Source organism: Anoplopoma fimbria, chromosome 1 (genome assembly GCF_027596085.1).
Source record: "Anoplopoma fimbria isolate UVic2021 breed Golden Eagle Sablefish chromosome 1, Afim_UVic_2022, whole genome shotgun sequence".
Lineage (NCBI taxonomy): Eukaryota > Metazoa > Chordata > Actinopteri > Perciformes > Anoplopomatidae > Anoplopoma > Anoplopoma fimbria.
The window spans coordinates 27,331,414-27,354,588 of record NC_072449.1 but is presented as its reverse complement, the minus strand read 5'-3'; the positions used below and the strand labels follow the sequence as shown (position 1 = coordinate 27,354,588).

The window sequence follows — 23,175 nt, the reverse complement described above, 5'->3', positions numbered from 1 at the left end:
AATTCAGTTCATGAACTTACACTTATATTTTATTGAATATTTATTAAATAACTATTTTGAAAGGATTTTTGAATGGATGCTAATTTTAAATATATTCTTTAAAAGAAAGTACCCCCTGGAGTGCCTTCACGTACCCCCAGGGGTACACGTACCCCCATTTGAGAACCACTGCTCTACTCCACCCACGTCCCCTACTCTGCCAATATCCACAGCAGACCCACAGTGATGCTGATGATGTATCTGAGCAAAGTGAGTGTTTAGATGAGATAATGCCATCCACATGACACACACATTTATCTTATTTAATCAAAGTTGTTTTGTTCTTCTTTTTTGTTTCATTTCCATTTGTCAGATTCTGCCTCCCAAAAGGTTGGGGTTATAGGCCAGGAGGAGTTTTTTGAGGAGGAGGAGGAGGAGGAGGACAGAGCTCTAAAGAGCATCAGAGCAGCAGAAAAGATACCGATACCTGAAAGAGTCCAGCATGAAATACAGCTGTACAGAAAGCTGCCTGCAGTACCCACATCAGAGGAAACTCTCGCCTGGTGGTGGTAGAGACGGGAAGTGCTGCCTCTCCTGTCTCAAGTGTCTCCCTCATACATGTGAATCCTAGCATCTTCTACTTCTTCTGAGAGTGTTTTCCACGACAGGGGACATAATCTGCAAAGACAGGTCACACATTCTACCAAAACAGGCGGATATGCAGATTTTTATACGGAAAAATGGTTAGAAGCAATACAATTAAGCAATGCTAAAATCCTGTTATTTATGAGGTATCTGTAGATCATTCACTGTACTGCTAGCATAATATTTTGCTTAATTTACCTTATATCAACCAGGAGTAAAAACATTTGTTCATAAAATTTAAATTAGATTTTTAAAGATTTGGTCATGCAAACTTTTTTAGAAACTTGAACGTACCTGGCATTATAAAATCTCTATTTCTACTAAATTTATTGAAGCATTGAATTTTTTGTAAAGACAGGAATAACAGAGAGAATTACAGCTGCTACATCTACAGGAGGAGTTATGACTTGACTTTGCTCGCTCAATATGACCTTAATATGCACCTACTTCAGGGTTGCTCGTACTCTTTCTACAGTACTCATTCACTAGTTTTTACCACATAAATCTTACTTCCGTTTTGTGAGATGTAAGTCAAGTAAAGATATGTTGGAATAGGTAATTCCATCACTAATTTGAAACCCTGGTTTAGCACTGTTCTTCCAAAGTAGTATTGGTACTACAATCAGTTCATTTCTAAAGGTATCAAACCCAGCAGCATGTAAAGATCTTGACAAAAAAAGTGATCCTAAAGGTGGCTTGTCTTAAAAAAAACATTGACACAGGACAAGCACAGTGCGCGCATCTAACCTGTTTGTTCGGTTTATGCCGATGTATGTTAGAATATATTTGTCTATACATACATGGAGACGACAGGTGAGGTATTGACAGTTAGAGCAACCCTAGCAGCAAAGTGACACTTGTAAACTGTCACACACTTAAGCAAACTTAGCAGCCAAAGCTATTGAAGCTAAATGGAGCAAATTTATTTACGAAATACGCAGTGATGGAAAGTAACTGTACATTTACTAAGGTACTGTACTCAGAGTACATTTTTAAGTATTTGTACTTAACTTGAGTATTTCCATTTTATGCCTCCTTTTTACTTGTAATCCACTACATTTCACAGGGAAATATTGTTCATTTTACCCCACTACATTTTTTTATAGCTTTATATTCAGATTCAGATTGTAAATACAATTTGTAATCAATAAGCAATGATATATAATGATGATGCTCATTATTATTATTGATTAAGCTACCAATAGGTATATTAAGTACCTTAACTTAGGCCTAACTTTACTAGGTGCGACATTGAAGCAATACTTACACCTTTTTGGGCCATTCTGCATAAATAGTACTTTTACTTTTGGTATTAATACAGGACCTGTAACAAAGGATTTCTACACTGTGTTATTGCGACCTAAGTAAACATTTTGAGTACCTTTACTACCACATTAAAAAATGTATCACTGCAAGGTGTTTACACAGCTTATAACATGTTCTGTCAGTTTTTACAAAGTCATTGTAAGAGACAAAGCAATGCGGAAATCAGGTGTGTAATTACATCCAAACAAAACACACTTGAGGCTTCAGGTGCAATTGATTCCTCGTTTAGTCAAGTATGATTATACCGGAAGAGATCTGCTTTGCCTTCAAACTAAGACTAAAGGCTAATTAAACCAATTTGTTCTGTATTTAAACTACTTTATAAATGTATCATGCCACTAGAAAGAACCATTGATATAAGATAAAGATAAACTGTTACTTAATAAATCACTATTCAAACACAGATATTACAAAGATTTAATAGTGGTATGTAACAAAATCAAAATCTAACGTAAAGCTCAACGGCATGTAAAGTAGTTAAAATGATCTCTGCCTTTACCAGCTGCAATATTAAGGTGATGTACACACATGACTACATAAATAATTACAATCAATATAAATATATTATTCTGAAAGGTTGATCTGCATAACAAGTACTTTTTTCTTTTGGTACATTCATTATGCATTGATTATATTCCTTTATTGATCCCCATGGGGGAAATTCAAGTGTTGCAGCAGCTCAACTACACAGACACAGACAATAAATACACATACTATACAACTACACAGACAATAAATACACATACTATACAACTACACAGACAATAAATACACATACTATACAACTACACAGACAATAAATACACATACTATACAACTACACAGACAATAAATACACATACTATACAACTACACAGACAATAAATACACATACTATACAACTACACAGACAATAAATACATACTATACAACTACACAGACAATAAATACACATACTATACAACTACACAGACAATAAATACACATACTATACAACTACACAGACAATAAACATACTATACAACTACACAGACAATAAATACACATACTATACAACTACACAGACAATAAATACACATACTATACAACTACACAGACAATAAATACACATACTATACAACTACACAGACAATAAATACACATACTATACAACTACACAGACAATAAATACACATACTATACAACTACACAGACAATAAATACACATACTATACAACTACACAGACAATAAATACACATACTATACAACTACACAGAACAGATAAATACACAGACATACATATACAACAAAATAAAGATAGAAAGATAGAACAGATGAGTTTTGACATTTTAACATGAATATTGTACACCGAGGTATTCTTACTTTTACCAAAGTTAAACATTTAATTTATTCCACTGCTCTCTTTTTGGTCCCCTCGACTCTTACTTTGAAGGTGTGACCGGATGTGACCGGATGTCCGCTTGTAGTTCTTCGCCCTGATCGGCTGCAGACTGTCCATATGGCGGCTGTGAGGACTGTGAACAAGATGTTTGGAGTTTGCTTCCATGCTGCTCGTCAGACGACAGGACTGAAGGCATCGAGACTGCTTCAACACAGAGCCTTCAGAGTCTGCGTGAGTTAAAGTGTCCCGTTACTGTTTCCACAGCTGGGTTAGCTTCATAAACACCAAAGGTCGCTTCAGCTACTTCGGGGTTGTTGGAAGAAATCGTCTGATTTTATTGCCTAAAATCAAAACTCACGTTGTCATGTTCAATTGTAAGCTATTATATCGTTAAGTGCAGGTATACGGTTGTGTTTAGGCTCAGTGTTTGACGTTTGGTATTCGATCCATCAAGGATTCACAGTGCGTTGCGAGACTTCGTCAGATATCGCGATAGGTTGTGAGCCAGCTGAGCCAAGGTTGTCCGCTACGAGCTGCGTTCCCATTGGTCGAGCAAAGGGGCGTGAAGGCAACACTTCCGTGTTTAGGTTCAACTTGAAGTGTAAATACCATTCACTAAAACTAAGGTACCTTTTAAACTGTAATGGTCGACTATCAAGACATACAAATACACTTTCTGGGGTTATTTATAGTGTACTGTCTCTCTGATGTGCGTCACATACTATACTATACATACTATACAACTACACAGACAATAAATACACATACTATACAACTACACAGACAATAAATACACATACTATACAACTACACAGACAATAAATACACATACTATACAACTACACAGACAATAAATACACATACTATACAACTACACAGACAATAAATACACATACTATACAACTACACAGACAATAAATACACATACTATACAACTACACAGACACAGACAATAAATACACATACTATACAACTACACAGACAATAAATACACATACTATACAACTACACAGACAATAAATACACATACTATACAACTACACAGACAATAAATACAATACTACACATACTATACAACTACACAGACAATAAATACACATACTATACAACTACACAGACAATAAATACACATACTATACAACTACACAGACAATAAATACACATACTATACAACAAAATAAAGATAGAAAGATAGAACAGATGCATATACTACTCAAGTAGAGTTTTAAACTGTAATGGTCGACTATCAAGACATACAAATACACTTTCTGGGGTTATTTATAGTGTACTGTCAATCCACTGTCTCTCTGATGTGCGTCACAAAAGACAATCTTTTTTTATTTAGTAATAAAACATGTTGCACTTCACTATCTATGCTTGCATTTGATCCAGTTATTCCGAGGCAAAGTGTGAAAATTTCCATTTTATGCCGGTTTCAGCATCTACTACTTTACACTTTATAGTGAAATATTATAGTTTCTATTCCACTACATTTATTTGATTCATTATATTACATTACATTACAGTCATTTAGCAGATTCCTTATTAGTTTAGTTATTATTTAGATTTATTTATACAAAATAACAATTAATACATCCATAATGATATATTATTATAGGTTAAGACACCTCTATAACCTGAACATTACACATAAAGTCATGTACACCTTAATGCATCAGTGATTATAATCCAGTTATGATATTCTGATATGAAATTGATGATTCTGCATAATGACTACTTTTACTTTGGGTACTTCAAGGAAATGTGGCTATATTCCAGTAAATTATTCTTTTGTAAAATGACATCATGCAAAAAGTCAGGTTCCCATTCAGTCTCAACAAAGCAGCTGATCCTATTTTTGGATGGCATTGTTAAAATAAATCTGAATCGACCTTTGCGGTACCTATTTAAGAGAGGCCCTGGCTTTGCCAAAGTGATGGTATTATTAAATAATGCTTGTATTCAATCTTTCAGGCTGTGCACCGTCAGCAACCATTTGACTCAACACTGGAAAAGCCACAATTCCCTGGAGCCTCAGCCGAGTTTGTGGATCAGCTCGAGTTCATCCAGCCCAATGTCATCTCTGGGATCCCAGTGTACCGGGTGATGGACAGGCAGGGCAACATCATCAACCCTTCTCAAGACCCTCAGGTACTGTTGGCCTGCCTACGCCCCTGGTTATTAAAAGTGGCACCACGTCCTCCACTCAGTTAATCCTTTGGCTGTTTTTTGTGTGTTTGTTTCCTGCTCAGCTCTCCAAAGAGACAGTTTTGAACTTTTATCAGAAGATGACTCTGCTCAACACAATGGACCGTATTCTTTACGAGTCACAGAGACAGGTGAGTGTTTTCACTGGAATGTCCCAGCAAACAAGGAAACAGCTGAAGAATTTTGTAAAAGCGCGATAACTCGTTTCTCTTACAGGGTCGGATCTCCTTCTACATGACCAACTATGGTGAGGAAGGGACACATATTGGTAGCGCTGCTGCCCTTGACCCAAGCGACATAGTCTTCGGTCAATACAGAGAAGCTGGTAAGGACGGGACAGAAGGTGTTTTTTTCCTAAAATAGTTCCCTTTCAGGTTAAGGGTTACTTTTTAAAGTTTGATAGTGATCAAAGCAAATGACTACCCTTTACTTATATTTTTACATTTACTTCTTTAGTAGTAAAGAACTGCTCTGCCCTCCCAACCCCTTTGATGCGTTGCAGGAGTGCTGATGTACCGCGGTTTCCCTCTGGACATGTTCATGGCTCAGTGCTACGCCAACGCCGATGACCTCGGCAAGGGCAGGCAGATGCCTGTACACTATGGCTCCAAAGATCTGAACTTCGTCACCATCTCCTCTCCTCTGGCCACTCAGATTCCTCAGGGTGAGTTTTACACGTGTTTTAACCCCTCCAGTCTGTCATTGCACACATACACTTTTTAAATATACATCCATGCCTTTATGTGTCCGTTTCAGCGGCGGGAGCTGCATACGCCGTGAAGAGAGAGAACATGAACCGCGCTGTGATCTGTTACTTCGGCGAGGGCGCAGCCAGCGAAGGGGACGCGCACGCCGGCTTCAACTTCTCTGCCACCCTGGAGTGCCCACTGATATTCTTCTGTCGGAACAACGGCTACGCCATCTCCACGCCCACCAACGAGCAGTATAGGGGCGACGGCATCGGTAAGAAGCCTCGTCGTGGTTTCCTGCAGCATCTGATTGAAAGCCTCAGCAGCTCTCATGAACACACTTTTCATTCTTTCTCCGATTGAACAGCCGCTCGTGGTCCAGGGTATGGCATGCTGTCCATCCGCGTCGATGGTAACGATGTGTTTGCCGTGTACAATGCTACAAAGGAGGCGCGCCGCAGAGCCGTGGCCGAGAACCAGCCCTTCCTCATTGAAGCGATGACCTACAGGTTAGTTGATTACACGTTAGGCCTGCGAGATGTGAGGAAAGTCTGAGACACTATTGTACCTATTAGTGTTGACATTTTGAATGTCCATATGCAGATGAAAATATATTTAAACAGTCAGCACGAGTACACACTTTTTGAGTTTTAATTAGTTTTGAGCTTTATGAATTTGACTTCTGCAAGTAAGATGTTAAATGTTCTAAAATAGTTCATTAAATGATTTGTTAGAACCCGTCTCTAAATTGAATTTGTATATTGGGAATATTTGGGAAGCATTGAAAGTTAAGGGAGTGGGTGGGTGACAGAATTTGAAAGGGTTGCAATTCTTACTTTTTGAAGTTGTAGAAAACGCGCTCCCCCCTAAAATGCCGTAGTAATTAAGAATTCCGCTCGTTCCTCAGAATTGGACACCACAGCACCAGTGACGACAGCTCGGCTTACCGTTCGGTGGACGAGGTGAACTACTGGGACAAGCAGGACCATCCCATCTCCAGGCTGAGACATTACATGACGGCCCGTGGCTGGTGGAGCGAGGACGACGAGAGGAGCTGGCGGAAGCAGTCTCGCAAGACGGTGATGGAGGCATTCGAGAAGGCCGAGAAACGTCTCAAGCCCAATCCAGAGCTGATGTTTACCGACGTGTACCAGGAGATGACGCCCAATCTGAACAAGCAGAGAGATTCCATGTGGAGGCACGTGCAGCAGTACAAAGAGCACTACCCACTTGACCAGTTTGAGAAATAACTGCATTCACAGGATTGAAAGAGTTGTGATTTGGTGACCTAATGTGGGTGGGATTGAGAATGGATAAACTGTTGCACACTTTTACTGTATTCATACTAATATAGATTTGATATGACTTCTCCCTCAATTCTTTGGAGAGGAGAAAAGATTGTGCTTTCAAAAACTATTGTACTTCATGCCTATGGGTTTGGTGCCTTAAGTTAATAGATTTACTGTCGGTAGTCAAGCCCCCCTATAAATGCTGAATCACATTTGTATAACAGTTATTACAAGGTCACCAATGTTTTTTTAAAGTGTAGCAAAAATAGCTGGTGCAGTTTGAATGCAAGAGAGACATAGAAATCGAGCAATAAAAGTAGAAGTTTGCCCTTGTGTATGTTCCCTCTTCCTGTAACTGTCCTCTACAGTGGTTAGGGTATTGAACAGGTTTCTTTGTGTTGTATTGAGGTGGCTTAATAACTTGTGCTATAGAACTTTCCTATTTAAATGGATTTAGTATACACGCCCAAATTTGAGATGGGTCTGTACACTCATGTTACATCTTTGGTGTTTTGTTGAAAATAAACAATGGAACTTTCAAGCGTCTTGGTTGAATTAAATTTTATTCATATTCAAAGGGAAGTTAGGCTAATGACAGATCTGAAGAGTGTTCAATTTGACATAGTGAAAAATCTTGACCCCTGATGCTGAAATTCCCACTAAAGCTGCTGAATGCTTCCTCCACTTTTCAAGGTTCTATCCTCTCATGACACACAGTCCTGTTATAACTTCTAAACAAAAGGTACAGTAACAAAACTGCTCTCCATGTTCATGCTGGAAGTGTGAGTCCATGCAAGAGGTCAACAGCAGAACAAAACCATCAATTACATGTCCTGCTGCTGAATCTTCATGGAAAAAAAGATACAACATGGCTGAGAGTTGTGGCTTCAGTCAATGTTTCCTCTGTTTTTGTTTTTTTTACTGTTACCATACAATGAGAGTTGGGGGCTTTTATTTGATCAAACAAGCTTCATCCTGGGCTTTCTGAAAAGATGCAAGTCCATTTAGCATTTGCTCTACGAGACTTTTATTTTGATGGTGTGTAGGTTGGTGGGAAAGAGAGTGAAAGGGGGACTGAATCACATTTTCTAATGCCGTTAGGGATGTTACCGCGTAAGAGCTGTGTATGTTAGGCCTCCACTTAAGCCTTTTTTGTACAGTTACTCGATGTGGCCTTTATTTTGAAGGTTTCTGGAGTGGGTGGGGGAGCGGGACATGGTTTGTAGTCCATAGGGAGGTCATCTGTATGGAGGTTATTCCATTATAGGCCTCATCCTGAGCCTCCTGTTTACATACATACGATTTTCTGATGTCCATAATCTCAAAAGTTCTGAGTGTGACGTGTCTGTGTATTTCTGTGTGTGTGTGTCCAACTGCACTAATTAGCTCATCACTATCAGCTGTTTGTCGGAGAATGGAAGGAGTTTGGAAAACTGGTAAAGTTCAGCATTCACACCAATTATTTCTTCTACAGTTTTTAAATGGCCTTCTTATTCCATTCAGAATTGTTTAGGGCCGGCTTTAACTGTACTAAGTTGGTTGGTGCTATTGTTATATGATGCTCAGGAGGGGTATTGGGTTATGGTTTTGGAGGAGCATTTTTGCATGAGGCTCCAATCCAACTTTTGTTTTCCATTACTGACACGCTGAAGCTAGAAAGTCATCCACAGTACTGATTAAAAACAAAACACACCAGAGGAACCGGTCGTCCAGTTTTAAAGTCTATCTCAGTAATCTTTTGAGTTGAACTGCTCTAAATGATGGTATTCAGTGTTTATGGTATGGCTGAATAACTTTTGTCAAAGAACTTTCCTGTTTGAATGGTTTGAGTGTATACGCCCAAATTTGAGATGAGTCTGTACACTCATGTTACATCTTTGGTGTTTTGTGGAAAATAAACCGTGGAACTTGAAAAACCTCTTTGAATTGAATTAGTTAGATTAATGACAGATCTGAAGAGTGTTCAGTGAAAAATCTTGACCCCTGATGCTGAAATTCCCACTAAAGCTGCTGAATGCTTCCTCCACTTTTCAAGGTTCTATCCTCTCATGACACACAGTCCTGTTATAACTTTTAAACGAGGTGCAGTAACAGAACTGGCTGAGATTTGTGGCTGCAATCAATGTTTCCTCATTTTTTTTATTTCTGGATCTTTTGGTCACCAGTCCAGTTCAACAAGTCAACAACAGACTGTGAATGCCCTTCCACAACTTCTTCATCTGCTGTGGGGAGCGCCGGTGGATCAGAATAAGATTCTTATTTACACACAGATTCTCACGATACTGCTCATTAATGTCAAAAGTCTGAAAGCCTGCGTTTGCCTCAGGAGAAACCCCCAAAGCCTTAAAGCACATGCCAGCGTAGACGTCGTCGATGGGATAGAAAGGAATGACACGTGAAATGGAATAAAGGCGTTGCAGCAACGCCCCAGAGAGAACGAAACCACCTCCACCAGCGTAAGCAGGGTATGGGCCGTCATAGAAGCTCAGTGGAATGTAATATTTGTTTTTAGGGACCCTGAGGGGACTTGCTCTGCTTATGACTTGTCCAGCATACAACTGAGAGGCCTTGGAAGGCTCCAGAGACTGCAGGTACCTGAGTAATGCTGGTGTGTTGACAAATACATCATCATCCCCGCTGAACACAAAGGAGGCTGTAGGACAGTATTTCACCGTCCACTGGAGGAGCATGTTCATTTTGAGCGTCAGGTTCAAGAGGGATTCATGGAAGTCCCACTGCAGGAGGTCCCCAAAGTGCCTTGCTTCAAATGACAGCAGAGAGCTGAGGTCAGGGTCATCCAGTGGGGAGCTGCCCAGCAGAAACAGAGTGTGCACTCTCAGTCCACTCTGATACACCCCCTCTCTACCCCAGGTCTCCCGCACCGCCTGTCTCTGCTCAAAGTTTCCAGGAGTTGACTTGATAGCAAAAAGCAGGAAGGGCCGGTTGTCTCCCTTCCCTTCACCAGAGATGCACTTGTTGGGTTGATTGAGCAGGACTGGGGGGGACCTGCAGTTCATGCCCTTCAAAAAGTCTTGTAATAAGACAGGGTAGGAGGTGAAGTCATGCACATTGGTTTGCAGATGCTCTTGATTCTTCTGCCTGCAGAGAGACCAGTCTGATTCATTTCCGAAAGGATTTCCCCCCTTGTCCAGATTCCTGAGTGCCGAGTACAGCAGGCGGTTCCAGTAGGCTCCATTTTGAGGAATGGCCTGTTTGAGGCCGTCAGAAACAGACACATTGAGGACATCAGGGAGAGGTATGGTGAATCTCTCCTGTTTGGAGGATTGTGCTTTCCCATCACTGTCGTGGACCTGGAGGCTGGTATCCCTCAGAAGATCCTCTGGTCCCGCCCTGAGACTGTAGGCTGTCTCTAGGTGTAGAGTCGCGTAGAAGAAGATCAGAAATAAGGAGACGAGGAGAACCAAAGCACTTAAGGTTTTGGTACGTCTCATTGTCTCAAGAAGAGTAAGCCAAGGTATGTGGTGTTGTCCTCAGATTACACAGCAGATGACACATTAAATGAACCTGCCCAAAAAAAAAAAAAAAAAAAAAATCAATAACAGGTCACTATATAACTTTAAAGTGGAATGTTTCAGAACCAGGTCGATAAGCAGGGGTGGCATGTTAAAAAAAAGTCTACTGACGGAAAGTTTAAACCCAAGAATTGTAATAAACCTGAATTAAACTACAGAAAAAGAAAGCTGCAGACCACATACTACACCTGTGTCCCTTCATCTAAACCACCTCCCTGCCAAGAAGACATAATAAGGCAAACCTGTTTGCACTTTCCTTGTCTGAACATGCCGCAAGTGATTTGGTCTTTCATCTGTACCGTTGAGATGCACCTGAACGTACCTTTCTCCCTAGAGATTAATTAACAGAGTCAGAGAACACTGCAGCTGATGAAACAGCGTGACAAATAAGAACAATGGTGTTTGATTTAAAACAGCAAGATGTAATGAGGACACCTTATGTCGCATTTCTGCTAAATCATAGTCCACTTCGTTTGATGTCTAACCCGTGTTAACGGATTTGTCACAAGATGGGTAGAATTCGATCGACAAGCAAATACTTCACAAACAAGCACACAATGTTATGAGGACAACGGGGCGGCAGGAGACTCTGAACCAGGTGTTCTAAAAAACATAAACAACAAATCAGTTACATTTTCAATGTTGTAAAATACTTACCTTCAGAACCACACAGGCAGGTGAACAGGTGTACAAAACCGCATCGATTAGTTTGCAAGCCCATGTTTTTCTTTACCGGGATTTGGGCAACGATGTAAATACATGCAGCTGCTGGTCTGAACCCCAGATCAGGTGATCACCTCACACAGAGGACCAGGTAGATGGAGGCCACGCCCAGGATGACAGTCTGACAGGCTTATTCAAACGTTTGACATGAAGCACACTGATTTACAAATGATTTAAGACCAAATGTCTCCTGCACAAATCACCAGCAAATTAACTGACAATGCTTCTAAAAGCATTGTTTATTCCCCCCCATCAAATCTGGCTACTCACATCCTGAGAACTTCGCAGTATAAGGCGATAAGGCGAGAGATTATTACATTACATTACATTACATTACAGTCATTTAGCAGACGCTTTTATCCAAAGCGACTTACAATAAGTGTATTCAACATAGGTATTCAAGAGAACTACTAGTCACCAGAAGTCATAAGTGCATCTCCTTTCTTAAACAAGCATCTTAAAGCATAAACCAGAGCAAAAGTATAGTGCAGAGGCAGATTACTACGAAAACAATAATTGCAACAGACTAATACGAATATAATAAGTGCTACAAACTACTACGAATAGGATAAGTGCAGTAAACAAATACAAATTCAATAAGTGCAGCGAACTGATACAAATACAGTAAGTGCAACAACTAATACGAGTGCAATAAGTGCTACGAGGAAGGCTCAGGATTATGTGCTGTTTAATTAGAGGTCACCCCTGATGTGACCTACAGAATACAGCAGCACTGAAAAGTACCAAAGACCAATGTGGGTGGTTTTTAGCATTTGGTCAGTTAAGTTTATTCACATCTACAAGAGCATCATTTTTGGAACATTGAGTTGAGCGGATTAAAAAGCCACGAACAAATACTGCGGATGTTGGGAAAAAAACACAGCCTCTGTGAGGGAATATAAGGTGCTAATGGTCAAAGAATTCAGATTGGTTTATATATATATATATATATTATATATATGTATATATATAAACACTGTAGGACACTGGTGTCAGTCCAGGATTTTCAAAAGCACTGCTGCAAATACTCGTTTTTTCTGCTCGAAGAAAACTGTCCACTCACTGACAAGTCAGTATAGACATCCACGTTCTGTTCTTCATCGGCATCTTGAAACTTCGGGTTGGATAAAAAGAATTATGCTATACATCAGAAAGGCTGCATACAGACAGAAATACACCCTGGGGGTAAAAAACAAGAATTGAATTGCCAAAAGAACAGACTATAATACGCTGTCTGCATGAATACATGCATTGGAAAGCAGTTTCCGAAGAAAATGGATGTTGAAAATCTGAAGCTGAATTGCAGTTTAAAATACATAAGAAAGTGAGGCATAAGGAATAGTTGAAAAAGTAGAAATGGATTTAATTAGTCTCAATGTCACTGAAAAGTTGAATAATACGGATGGTGGTCAAAAGATGTGGAATATTTTAAGGTTCTTTAAAAAGCTGACACTACACTACATTGTTGGCTGTAATCTGTTTGAAGAAGGTGAAGAAGTAGCAAAAGTCGGTAAATAAGGAGTGGGTTTAATTTGTATGAAGTCATTCAAAAGTTGAGTATTACCAATATGGATATCCCCTGTTAAGATACAGTTACCTTCTGGACCTTTTATTTTGAAAGACTATAGTCACCCTGGGTTTCTGTTACCATACAATGAGAGTTGGGGGCTTTTATTTGATCAAACAAGCTTCATCCTGGGCTTTCTGAAAAGATGCAAGTCCATTTAGCATTTGCTCTACGAGACTTTTATTTTGATGGTGTGTAGGTTGGTGGGAAAGAGAGTGAAAGGGGGACTGAATCACATTTTCTAATGCCGTTAGGGATGTTACCGCGTAAGAGCTGTGTATGTTAGGCCTCCACTTAAGCCTTCTTTGTACAGTTACTCGATGTGGCCTTTATTTTGAAGGTTTCTGGAGTGGGTGGGGGAGCGGGACATGGTTTGTAGTCCATAGGGAGGTCATCTGTATGGAGGTTATTCCATTATAGGCCTCATCCTGAGCCTCCTGTTTACATACATACGATTTTCTGATGTCCATAATCTCAAAAGTTCTGAGTGTGACGTGTCTGTGTATTTCTGTGTGTGTGTCCAACTGCACTAATTAGCTCATCACTATCAGCTGTTTGTCGGAGAATGGAAGGAGTTTGGAAAACTGGTAAAGTTCAGCATTCACACCAATTATTTCTTCTACAGTTTTTAAATGGCCTTCTTATTCCATTCAGAATTGTTTAGGGCCGGCTTTAACTGTACTAAGTTGGTTGGTGCTATTGTTGTATGATGCTCAGGAGGGGGTATTGGGTTATGGTTTTGGAGGAGCATTTTTGCATGAGGCTCCAATCCAACTTTTGTTTTCCATTACTGACACGCTGAAGCTAGAAAGTCATCCACAGTTCTGATTAAAAACAAAACACCAGAGGAACCGGTCGTCCAGTTTTAAAGTCTATCTCAGTAGTCTTTTGAGTTGAACTGCTCTAAATGATGGTATTCAGTGTTTATGGTATGGCTGAATAACTTTTGTCAAAGAACTTTCCTGTTTGAATGGTTTGAGTGTATACGCCCAAATTTGAGATGGGTCTGTACACTCATGTTACATCTTTGGTGTTTTGTGGAAAATAAACCGTGGAACTTGAAAAACCTCTTTGTTGAATTAGGTTTTATTTGATTATAAAAAGGAAGTTAGATTAATGACAGATCTGAAGTGTTCAGTGAAAAATCTTGACCCCTGATGCTGAAATTCCCACTAAAGCTGCTGAATGCTTCCTCCACTTTTCAAGGTTCTATCCTCTCATGACACACAGTCCTGTTATAACTTTTAAACGAGGTGCAGTAACAGAACTGGCTGAGATTTGTGGCTGCAATCAATGTTTCCTCATTTTTTTTATTTCTGGATCTTTTGGTCACCAGTCCAGTTCAACAAGTCAACAACAGACTGTGAATGCCCTTCCACAACTTCTTCATCTGCTGTGGGGAGCGCCGGTGGCACATTGAATGAACCTGCCAGCAGAAATGATGACACCTTAATGTTAATCAACACATTCAAACCTTTACAGTCTTGCCTCCTTAAATAAAGGGCAGATGAGACGGTTTGTCACCAGATAACTGTAAAGGAGGAATGTTGAAGAACCAAGAATGGCTTTTTTTGTTTTGTTTCCTGTAACAAAGGTAAAAAATGAAAACAGACCCAGCTGAGTGGGCATAACAGGATGAGCCTAGAACGGCTGATCTTAGCCATCATTCTAGACAGAAACTCATCAAAAATCCTAGCAACTCATAAAACTAACAAATTAAACAAGCTTGCATCATTTATACACCTTCATTGATAATGTACCAAATAAACTGACACATTAGACAAAAATTTATAGTAGTTTTGGAGGACCCAAGCACTTTTTTTTATAAAAAATATGTTTTCAGTGAGCTGCTGATAGTCACAGTTAAAATGGAAGTGTGCTGTTACAGATGTCATTTATTTATTAAAAAAAAATCTTAAAATTTGTTTAACCGGATTGAGGCTCTGGTTTTATTGAAATAAAAATTTCAATAAAACCAGTTTAAAATGTAAGTGTTGTCAAATACTTACTGAACCCAAGATGAAGGTGAAGCATATGTCTGAAGCAGCAGAAGAACAGTACAAAGAATAGTATCTGGCTACAGTCCTACAGACTGGTTCAGGTGCATTTCCTTAACTTTACGTTTCATAACATGTGGTCAAACCAAACAAAGGAGCAGGTAGATGGAGGCCACGCCCAGGATACTGAACAGACTGCAACAGGTTTATTCCAGGAACAAGTGACTAAAGTACAAATTATTTAACAACAATTGTTTCTTGAGGAAAATCACCAGGATGGTACATGAGCACAGTGTTCAGATCAGTAAAGCTGATGTATTGCATCTTGTGCAGGCATTTTTTCAGCCTGGTTAGATATGACAGAAAAAAAAGCACATATGATACAATCAGAAAAAGAAAAAAAAAGAAAAAACACACACACACACTTAAGAAACATCTCGTATACAGTGGGAAAAGGCTGCTCTTGCTTTCTCATCCTTTCCAAACCATGCAAATGTTCACAAAGGTAATTAGCTTATTTCATCTTTGTTTGTGAAATAAAAGCACTTTAAACAATTAGCAAATTTATAACGCTTTCTAAAAGCATGATTTATTTTTCCCCCCCATCAAATCTGGCTACTCACATCCTGAGAACTTCGCAGTATAAGGCAAAGTGGGCGTTTGTCGTGGAATCACCTCAGAAACTCTTGGCCTCCCTGCTTGAAGAGGAGCTCTGTAGCTGAGAGATTATGTGCTGTTTAATTAGAGGTTCCCTGATGTGACCTACAGAATACAGCAGCACTGAAAAGTACCAAAGACCAATGTATTTGCTTTTTGGCATTCGGTCAGTTATATTCATTCTCAAGCACATTCTGGGAAAACATATTCTTTAGATCTGCGTTATTAAATTAGCATCCTCTCAAACATTTTATAACAAGAAAAATCAAATAAAACCTTTATTATACAAGGGTGCTGGTAATATGATTTTGTATTAGGCCAATACCTGGATCATAACAATATACAACTAACATAGTGTTTATACCTAGAAGAGAATCATTTTTTAAGATGAGCGGATTAAAAAGGCAAGAACAAATACTGCAGATGGTGGGAAAGAAACACAGCATCTTTAAGGGAATATAAGGGGCTAATGGTCAAACAATTCAGATTGCTGCTAGAATGGAAGTGAGAGGCTCAAGGCAAAAAAGAAAGGATGCAAGTCGGTTGCTGAGGGCTTGAAGTAACAAGCAGTTGGGAAGTCAGCGAAGGTCGCTCTCATCGTCCTGTATGGTTTTCTTGATGCGGAGAAGCATGGTGGTGAGCCACTGGTCCAACCGTGAAATGGTGTCGAATTCCTTCACCTGCAAATAAGAGGTAAATATTAACAAAATTCCCCACACCCAAATTGTTACTTATGTATACAGTCAGGGACATATGTATTTGGACAGTGACAGAATTAGCCTCTTATCCCGACTCCAATGGATTTGAAATGAAGCAGTTCGGCTTTAATTCAATGGATACAACAATAATATCACATAACTGTTTAGGAAATCACACACACACACTCACATATTCATAACTGTTTAGGAACACACACACACACACACACACTATAACACACAGGAATCACACACACACACACAACACACTCTCAGCATGTTGACCTCAGATGTGTCAACGCAAATGAAGGAGGCCGACTTCACGCTGAAAAAAACTAAATACACCTATCGGGCAAATAGCAGAAACATTAGGATTGACCAATTCTACAGTTGGGTACATTACTAAAAAGAAGGAATGTACTGGCAAGCTCACCAACACGTAAAGGCCCGAAAGACCACGGAAGACATCTAAGTGGATGAACTCAGAATTCTTTCCTTGGTGAAAAAAAAAAACCCTTCATAACATCTACTGAAGACAAGAATACTCTGGAGGAAGTAGGCGGGCCATTGTCAGAATCTTAGATCAAAAGACGCCTTCATGAATCTAAATAGAGAGGGTTGTTGCCGTGTAAATAAGGCTGTAATTCCTAGACGGTCAATGTGATATTATTGTTATATATCTATTGAATTGAAAAGCTGAAAGTCTACACTTCAACCCCATATTGACTGCTTAATTTCAAATCCATTGCAGTCAAATAAATAGACTGCAATGGATATACTGTCTATAGACCCAGAAACACTGTATGACACTGGTGTATTGGTGTCAGTCCAGGAAACTCTTTTATTCTGCTGAAAGAAAACTGTCCACTCACCGAGTCAGTATAGGCCTCCACGTTCTGTTCTTCATAGGCATCTAGAAGTTTCTGGTTGGATAAAAACAATAATGCTGTACATCAGAAAGGCTGCATATTGACAGAAATACACCTTGGGGGTAAAAAAACAACTGAGATGCAAAAACAACAGGCTATAATACACTGTCTGCATGACTGTAAGCATTAGAAAAGAAATGATTACTTCTAGTTTTTTTTTCTTTTTCGTTTTTTTTTTGTTAAACACCCAGCATGGCTTTGTTACTCCAGTCAGAATTGTTGGGGGCGGGCTAAAACTGTACTGGTGCTTTTGTAGTATTATGCTGAATGGGTGAAATGGTTTTATAGGAGCATTAAAGCATGAGGGTTATTACAGTCCATCTTTTGTTTTCCATTTCTACCACGTACGTATATGTTAGCAAGTCATCAACAGTTCTGATGGAAAAACAAAAGAGACCAGAGAAGAGGGAAACTGCTCTCAATCCGCCTCGTCTCTCTTAAACTAAATGATAATTCTATGTCGGTTTTGTTTGTTTGTGGATTTTAACTCTAAAATAACACTAAAGCATACCTTCACAAGCTTGCATTCCCGCGAGTCTGAAAAGGCCGGAAACATCTCTTCATACTTCTGCACAGCAAGCTGGGCGACAGGAGGATACATATTAGACGGTTGTGTTACACTTGCTGTTCAAGAACAGAAGTTCAAGTGTTAAAGCCTTACTTTTGCATTAAGCATGTCTACACAGAAGTGACAGAGAGCTGCCTTGAAGAAGTGATCTTTGGCACTGTATTTCAGAAGTGTACTGTCCATCGCGTGGGTTCCAACCTAAAATCACAAAAAGTACAATTCATGTTGGTTTGTGACTACAAGTGACTGAACAACATGTTGAGATGAAGGCTGCTGGTGAGCATTATCCCACCTGTTCATAGATCTCAATGGCTTTTGGGTACTGCTCCAGCTGAGCCGCGTAGGTTGCTACTTTCAGAAGGCACTTGTTTGCTGAACTAAAGAGGAGAAATGGAGAAGAATCTCAGCACACATGTATTCACACAAATCAAGGGTCAAAGACCCCCAAGTACCTAAACCTCACACTCATAAAACAAAGATTTAAAAGGAAAGTAAATTGCATTAATTAAAAATAACAAAACTAAAACATCGCCTTAAAAGCAGACAAAAAAATATTGCTCATCTAAAATAGTCACCTGGTGGATTCTTCCCCTTTGTAATAATCTGCTGCCTGTTCATAATGAGCAATGGCCTGGAATAGAAATTGGACAACATTTGAAATAAGGTAAACAGAGCTTGACCTTAAGAGATTATGACAGTTTAAAACATTATTAGCGGTTAAAAATAGAAGCAAGAATCTGCTTTTAAATGGAATTAATACATCCAATAATAAACATAAAACACAGATATCTGACCTTTTCGATGTCCACCATCTCAGTCTCGTATATTTCAGCAATGTTGATGTGATGTTTGGCTGCGATGGTGAAGCGCCCCTATAACAAAACAAAACAAAAAAACATGAGAGGCAATCAACGGGGGCGTTTCATGCTACATAAATCAATATTTTCAGATTGAACAATTTAAAGAAAGAATCCCCGTTAGTCCACTCACCATATCAGTGTATATCTCAATGGCTCGATTTAGGCAGTTTATTGCCTCTGTGGAGAAATATAATGTTATTATTATATTTACACAGATTTCGACAAAAGTAAAAAGTAAGATTGAATGTCAAAGCTCAACAAAAATGAAAAGCAACCAGAAGGGAGAAGTCCAAAGTTCAAGTCCACTTTACAATGTTCCTGTGCCTCATAGATGGTGACCACTAGGCTTGATTTCATTATGTATTTGTTTTATTTTCTCCTGTGAAAAGAGTTAAATTGTCCACATTCCCATGTTCTAACTCCACATTCCCATGTTCTAACTCCACAGTGGGAAGAGCCGTAAATAATGTGGTTAAAGTCTTCACCTGGACAATCTTAACGACATCAGATGACACTGACTTTAAGTACATGTGCCCACTGGAACTGGTGGAGCAGCTCGTAAAGAAAGCGTGTCATATACTCCAGAGGGTGGTGATGAGTAATGATCACCTTGTGGATCTGCTTTTTTGAAGGCGTTCCCGGCATCTACGAAGTTAGTCGCCGCATCGTGTTTGCTCTGCATCTGGAGGTGCAGGAGAGCCGCTTGGGAGAATGCGTTTCCTGCGGCTGAAAATAAAATGTTGCATGTTAAGATGGGTCGAAAGTCTTAGAAGATCTAACCATGTAAAAGGGGAATCATTGCACCAGTTCATCCAACCTGTAGTAATCACACTTACCACACCAATTCTTGGCCATTTTGTACATGTTGGCTGCCCTCACATACATGTCACAGGCCTCTTCCGTCTTGGAGGAACCACTGTGAGAAAGCACACATGCTTAGTTAAACAAGACTGATACAGGTTATTGCTGGGTGATACTGACAGATATCAAGTGCCATAATGGTTCATAACTAGATATTGTTAATGTAAAGATATTTTGGGCATGACAGAGGATCATTGACTGATCACTCAGCTAAAACAGTCCAAAAAAAGTTCAGAAAGTAATGTATATATTAAATATTTTTCAAACTGATCTAATTTAACTCCCAATTGTGTAACTGTTTTTTTCTTTTTTTAAATTCTGTTTAAATTAATAATTCACAGCAATGCATGACAGCGAAACCATGAAGATCATTAAATATGTAATACATATCCTTTGTGTTATTAGTATATTATTATGTTATGCTTTTATTACATTGCGCCTTATATATATCCCATACTGTACTATATCTAACTATCATATTTATTATTATAATTTATTCTGTTTTACTACATTACATGTCTATATCAACACAGAGAACATCCATTACTTAATCACATTACAAGTCATTCTGGTGTACTTTGTTCATATAATTATTTACTGAACTTTTACTTCAAGCAAGACCTGAATTTCCCCTCTGGGGATCAATAAAGGTTTATCTTACCTTATCTAACTCTGGACATGAATGTGAGTTGCTAAGTTAAACAGAAACCTGCTTTAATACATTAAACATTAAACTGGTCCATTACATCCACTCTCAGCAATAGTAAACAAGGCGATATACACTGAGTGGACATGCAGGGTTTCCCCACTAGATGGCGCCAGAGCAGCAACACTACAATTAATACGTGTCTTTATGTTACACCCATCATTTGGCTTAATTACAAACTCATTATGGGCGAATATAATAAAGACATTGCAGCACTTGGAACTGTGTAAGCGAGCCTCGTTCCCTGCTGTATCTGTCTATTTCAGACTGTTGTGTTCTGTTGATCTGAGCGAAGATAACATTACATGATTACATGTTGTATAGTATGTGTATTTATTGTCTGTGTCTGTGTAGTTGTATAGTATGTGTATTTATTGTCTGTGTTGTATAGTATTGTATTTATTGTCTGTGTAGTTGTATATGTGTATGTGTATTTATTGTCTGTGTAGTTGTATAGTATGTGTATTTATTGTCTGTGTAGTTGTATAGTATGTGTATTTATTGTCTGTGTAGTTGTATAGTATGTGTATTTATTGTCTGTGTAGTTGTATAGTATGTGTATTTATTGTCTGTGTAGTTGTATAGTATGTGTATTTATTGTCTGTGTAGTTGTATAGTATGTGTATTTATTGTCTGTGTAGTTGTATAGTATGTGTATTTATTGTCTGTGTAGTTGTATAGTATGTGTATTTATTGTCTGTGTAGTTGTATAGTATGTGTATTTATTGTCTGTGTAGTTGTATAGTATGTGTATTTATTGTCTGTGTAGTTGTATAGTATGTGTATTTATTGTCTGTGTAGTTGTATAGTATATAACCATCTTCCGGCCTTTAGCTTTGACAGAATTAGCACAACAGCAGCTAACAGCCTTTAGCTTTGACAGAATTAGCACAACAGCAGCTAACAGCCTCACTCACCCAAACATCGCTCCGAAGAACGACTGCGACGATTTCATTTTCTTTTCGGCCTCGGCCACTAAAGCCATCGCTTCCTTTTCTTTCCCGCTGTTGTCCATCTTTGGAGTCACTGCTCTGATGTTGAAGGAAGACCGAGGAAAATGCGAAGTCCACAGAGCTGCTACTCGATGCTAACAGCAGAGGACTCGGTTCGCCTTGTCACGTCACCTGCCGTAAAGTAACCAGCACCCCAGTCATGTGACACGGGGGATGCTGCGTTCAGGTGCTCTTCGTAAACATCCGACATCTGACCCACCAAACAACAACATTTACTTATTTTAATTATGTAGAAGTACATCAATATATATACTGTGCAGAATGTACTCAAGCACAAGTAATTCAACATTGTGCTTAAGTACGGTACTTGAGTAAATGTAATTTGATAAATTACGGAAATCCAAAATAATAATGCTGGTCATATTATTATTATTATTATTATTATATTCCTTTATTGATCCCCATGGGGGAAATTCAAGTGTTGCATACTATACAACTACACAACAATAAATACACAGACAATAAATACACATACTATACAACTACACAGACAATAAATACACATACTATACAACTACACAGACAATAAATACACATACTATACAACTACACAGACAATAAATACACATACTATACAACTACACAGACAATAAATACACATACTATACAACTACACAGACAATAAATACACATACTATACAACTACACAGACAATAAATACACATACTATACAGCTACACAGACAATAAATACACATACTATACAACAAAATATCTAGGTCTACTATCTGAATAATTTACTTCATAAGTGTCATGCATAAAACAATACAGAAATAGGAATGAACCACAAAAATATCCCCTCTAATGAACATAAGACCAGTCCTATTATACATCCATCCATTAGTTTACCCTTTGAAATGTTGCGAGGTCCTGGGTCCAATCCCGACTGAGGTCACCAGTTATGAATGTATGTATGACATACATACAGGTCACCAGTTATGAATGTATGTATGACATACATACATTCATAACTGGTGACCTTATACATTGTATGTACTATTTTGTTAGTTGACATGTTAAGGTAATGATATGGTTATTTTATATTTCTAAATTATGTAAAGACAGTAGAAGTAAAGTAGAGGTATTTGCTTCCTCTCAGTATGCTTATTGACTCAACTTCAAATTCATCTTCTACATTTTGGGTTATTGTTTCTGAGTCCAGACCCTGTTTAATAATTGTGTAGGATCTGTCAACAGTTTGTACAACATATTAAAAGAAATTAAACAAAAAGTAGAATTAAATATAGCCTATACTTCAGCTGAGCAGATGTACCAAACCACAAAGCACCAGCTTGATTTTTAAGCATACTTTTTTCTCATTGATCAATAATTGTGTTAGTTATGATCCTTTTTAATGACAATAGGTATATTTCACAGTGTTGTGGAACATGTTTGTTCTGCTCCTTTTTGCTAACTACTACTATTTAATTTTAAGCATAATCTGGTTATATTAAGTCTTGCCACAGCATTATCTTGTTGTAGACTACTTTGGGTCATAGGGCCAAATATCTTCTGCTCTGAAAGTGGATATAAATTGTGAGTGTAGGTCTTATGTAAGCCTTTACCC

The 23,175-nt window shown here is 38.7% G+C and overlaps 3 protein-coding genes across 5 annotated transcripts; 1 reads left to right on the top strand and 2 right to left on the bottom strand.

The window, feature by feature from the left end:
- Positions 1-3,397: 3,397 nt before the first annotated feature.
- bckdha (branched chain keto acid dehydrogenase E1 subunit alpha) lies at positions 3,398-8,038 on the top strand. The gene is made up of 8 exons (XM_054601874.1): positions 3,398-3,542; positions 5,286-5,462; positions 5,564-5,650; positions 5,736-5,844; positions 6,022-6,183; positions 6,276-6,482; positions 6,576-6,717; positions 7,116-8,038. Exons 1-8 carry the CDS (start codon positions 3,429-3,431, stop codon positions 7,456-7,458), a joined length of 1,341 nt encoding a protein of 446 aa, XP_054457849.1. The 5' UTR covers positions 3,398-3,428; the 3' UTR covers positions 7,459-8,038.
- A 1,406-nt stretch (positions 8,039-9,444) lies between these two features.
- Positions 9,445-11,758, bottom strand: b3gnt2l (UDP-GlcNAc:betaGal beta-1,3-N-acetylglucosaminyltransferase 2, like). 3 transcript variants are annotated; one of them, XM_054603252.1, is made up of 3 exons: positions 11,688-11,744; positions 11,273-11,360; positions 9,445-11,022 (listed from the first exon to the last, which is right to left on the bottom strand). In XM_054603252.1, exon 3 carries the CDS (start codon positions 10,947-10,949, stop codon positions 9,669-9,671), a length of 1,281 nt encoding a protein of 426 aa, XP_054459227.1. In that variant the 5' UTR covers positions 10,950-11,022; positions 11,273-11,360; positions 11,688-11,744; the 3' UTR covers positions 9,445-9,668. The 3 variants fall into 3 exon arrangements, with proteins under 3 accessions (XP_054459227.1, XP_054459234.1, XP_054459219.1); XM_054603259.1 differs by lacking the exon at positions 11,688-11,744 and adding an exon at positions 11,466-11,518; XM_054603244.1 differs by lacking the exon at positions 11,273-11,360 and having other exon boundaries at positions 11,688-11,758.
- Positions 11,759-15,501: 3,743 nt separating this feature from the next.
- Positions 15,502-21,720, bottom strand: napab (N-ethylmaleimide-sensitive factor attachment protein, alpha b). The gene is made up of 11 exons (XM_054596050.1): positions 21,514-21,720; positions 19,866-19,945; positions 19,639-19,755; positions 19,160-19,206; positions 18,964-19,041; positions 18,745-18,800; positions 18,462-18,546; positions 18,263-18,367; positions 18,113-18,181; positions 17,545-17,595; positions 15,502-16,654 (listed from the first exon to the last, which is right to left on the bottom strand). Exons 1-11 carry the CDS (start codon positions 21,609-21,611, stop codon positions 16,553-16,555), a joined length of 888 nt encoding a protein of 295 aa, XP_054452025.1. The 5' UTR covers positions 21,612-21,720; the 3' UTR covers positions 15,502-16,552.
- Between the last annotated feature and the right edge of the window lie 1,455 nt (positions 21,721-23,175).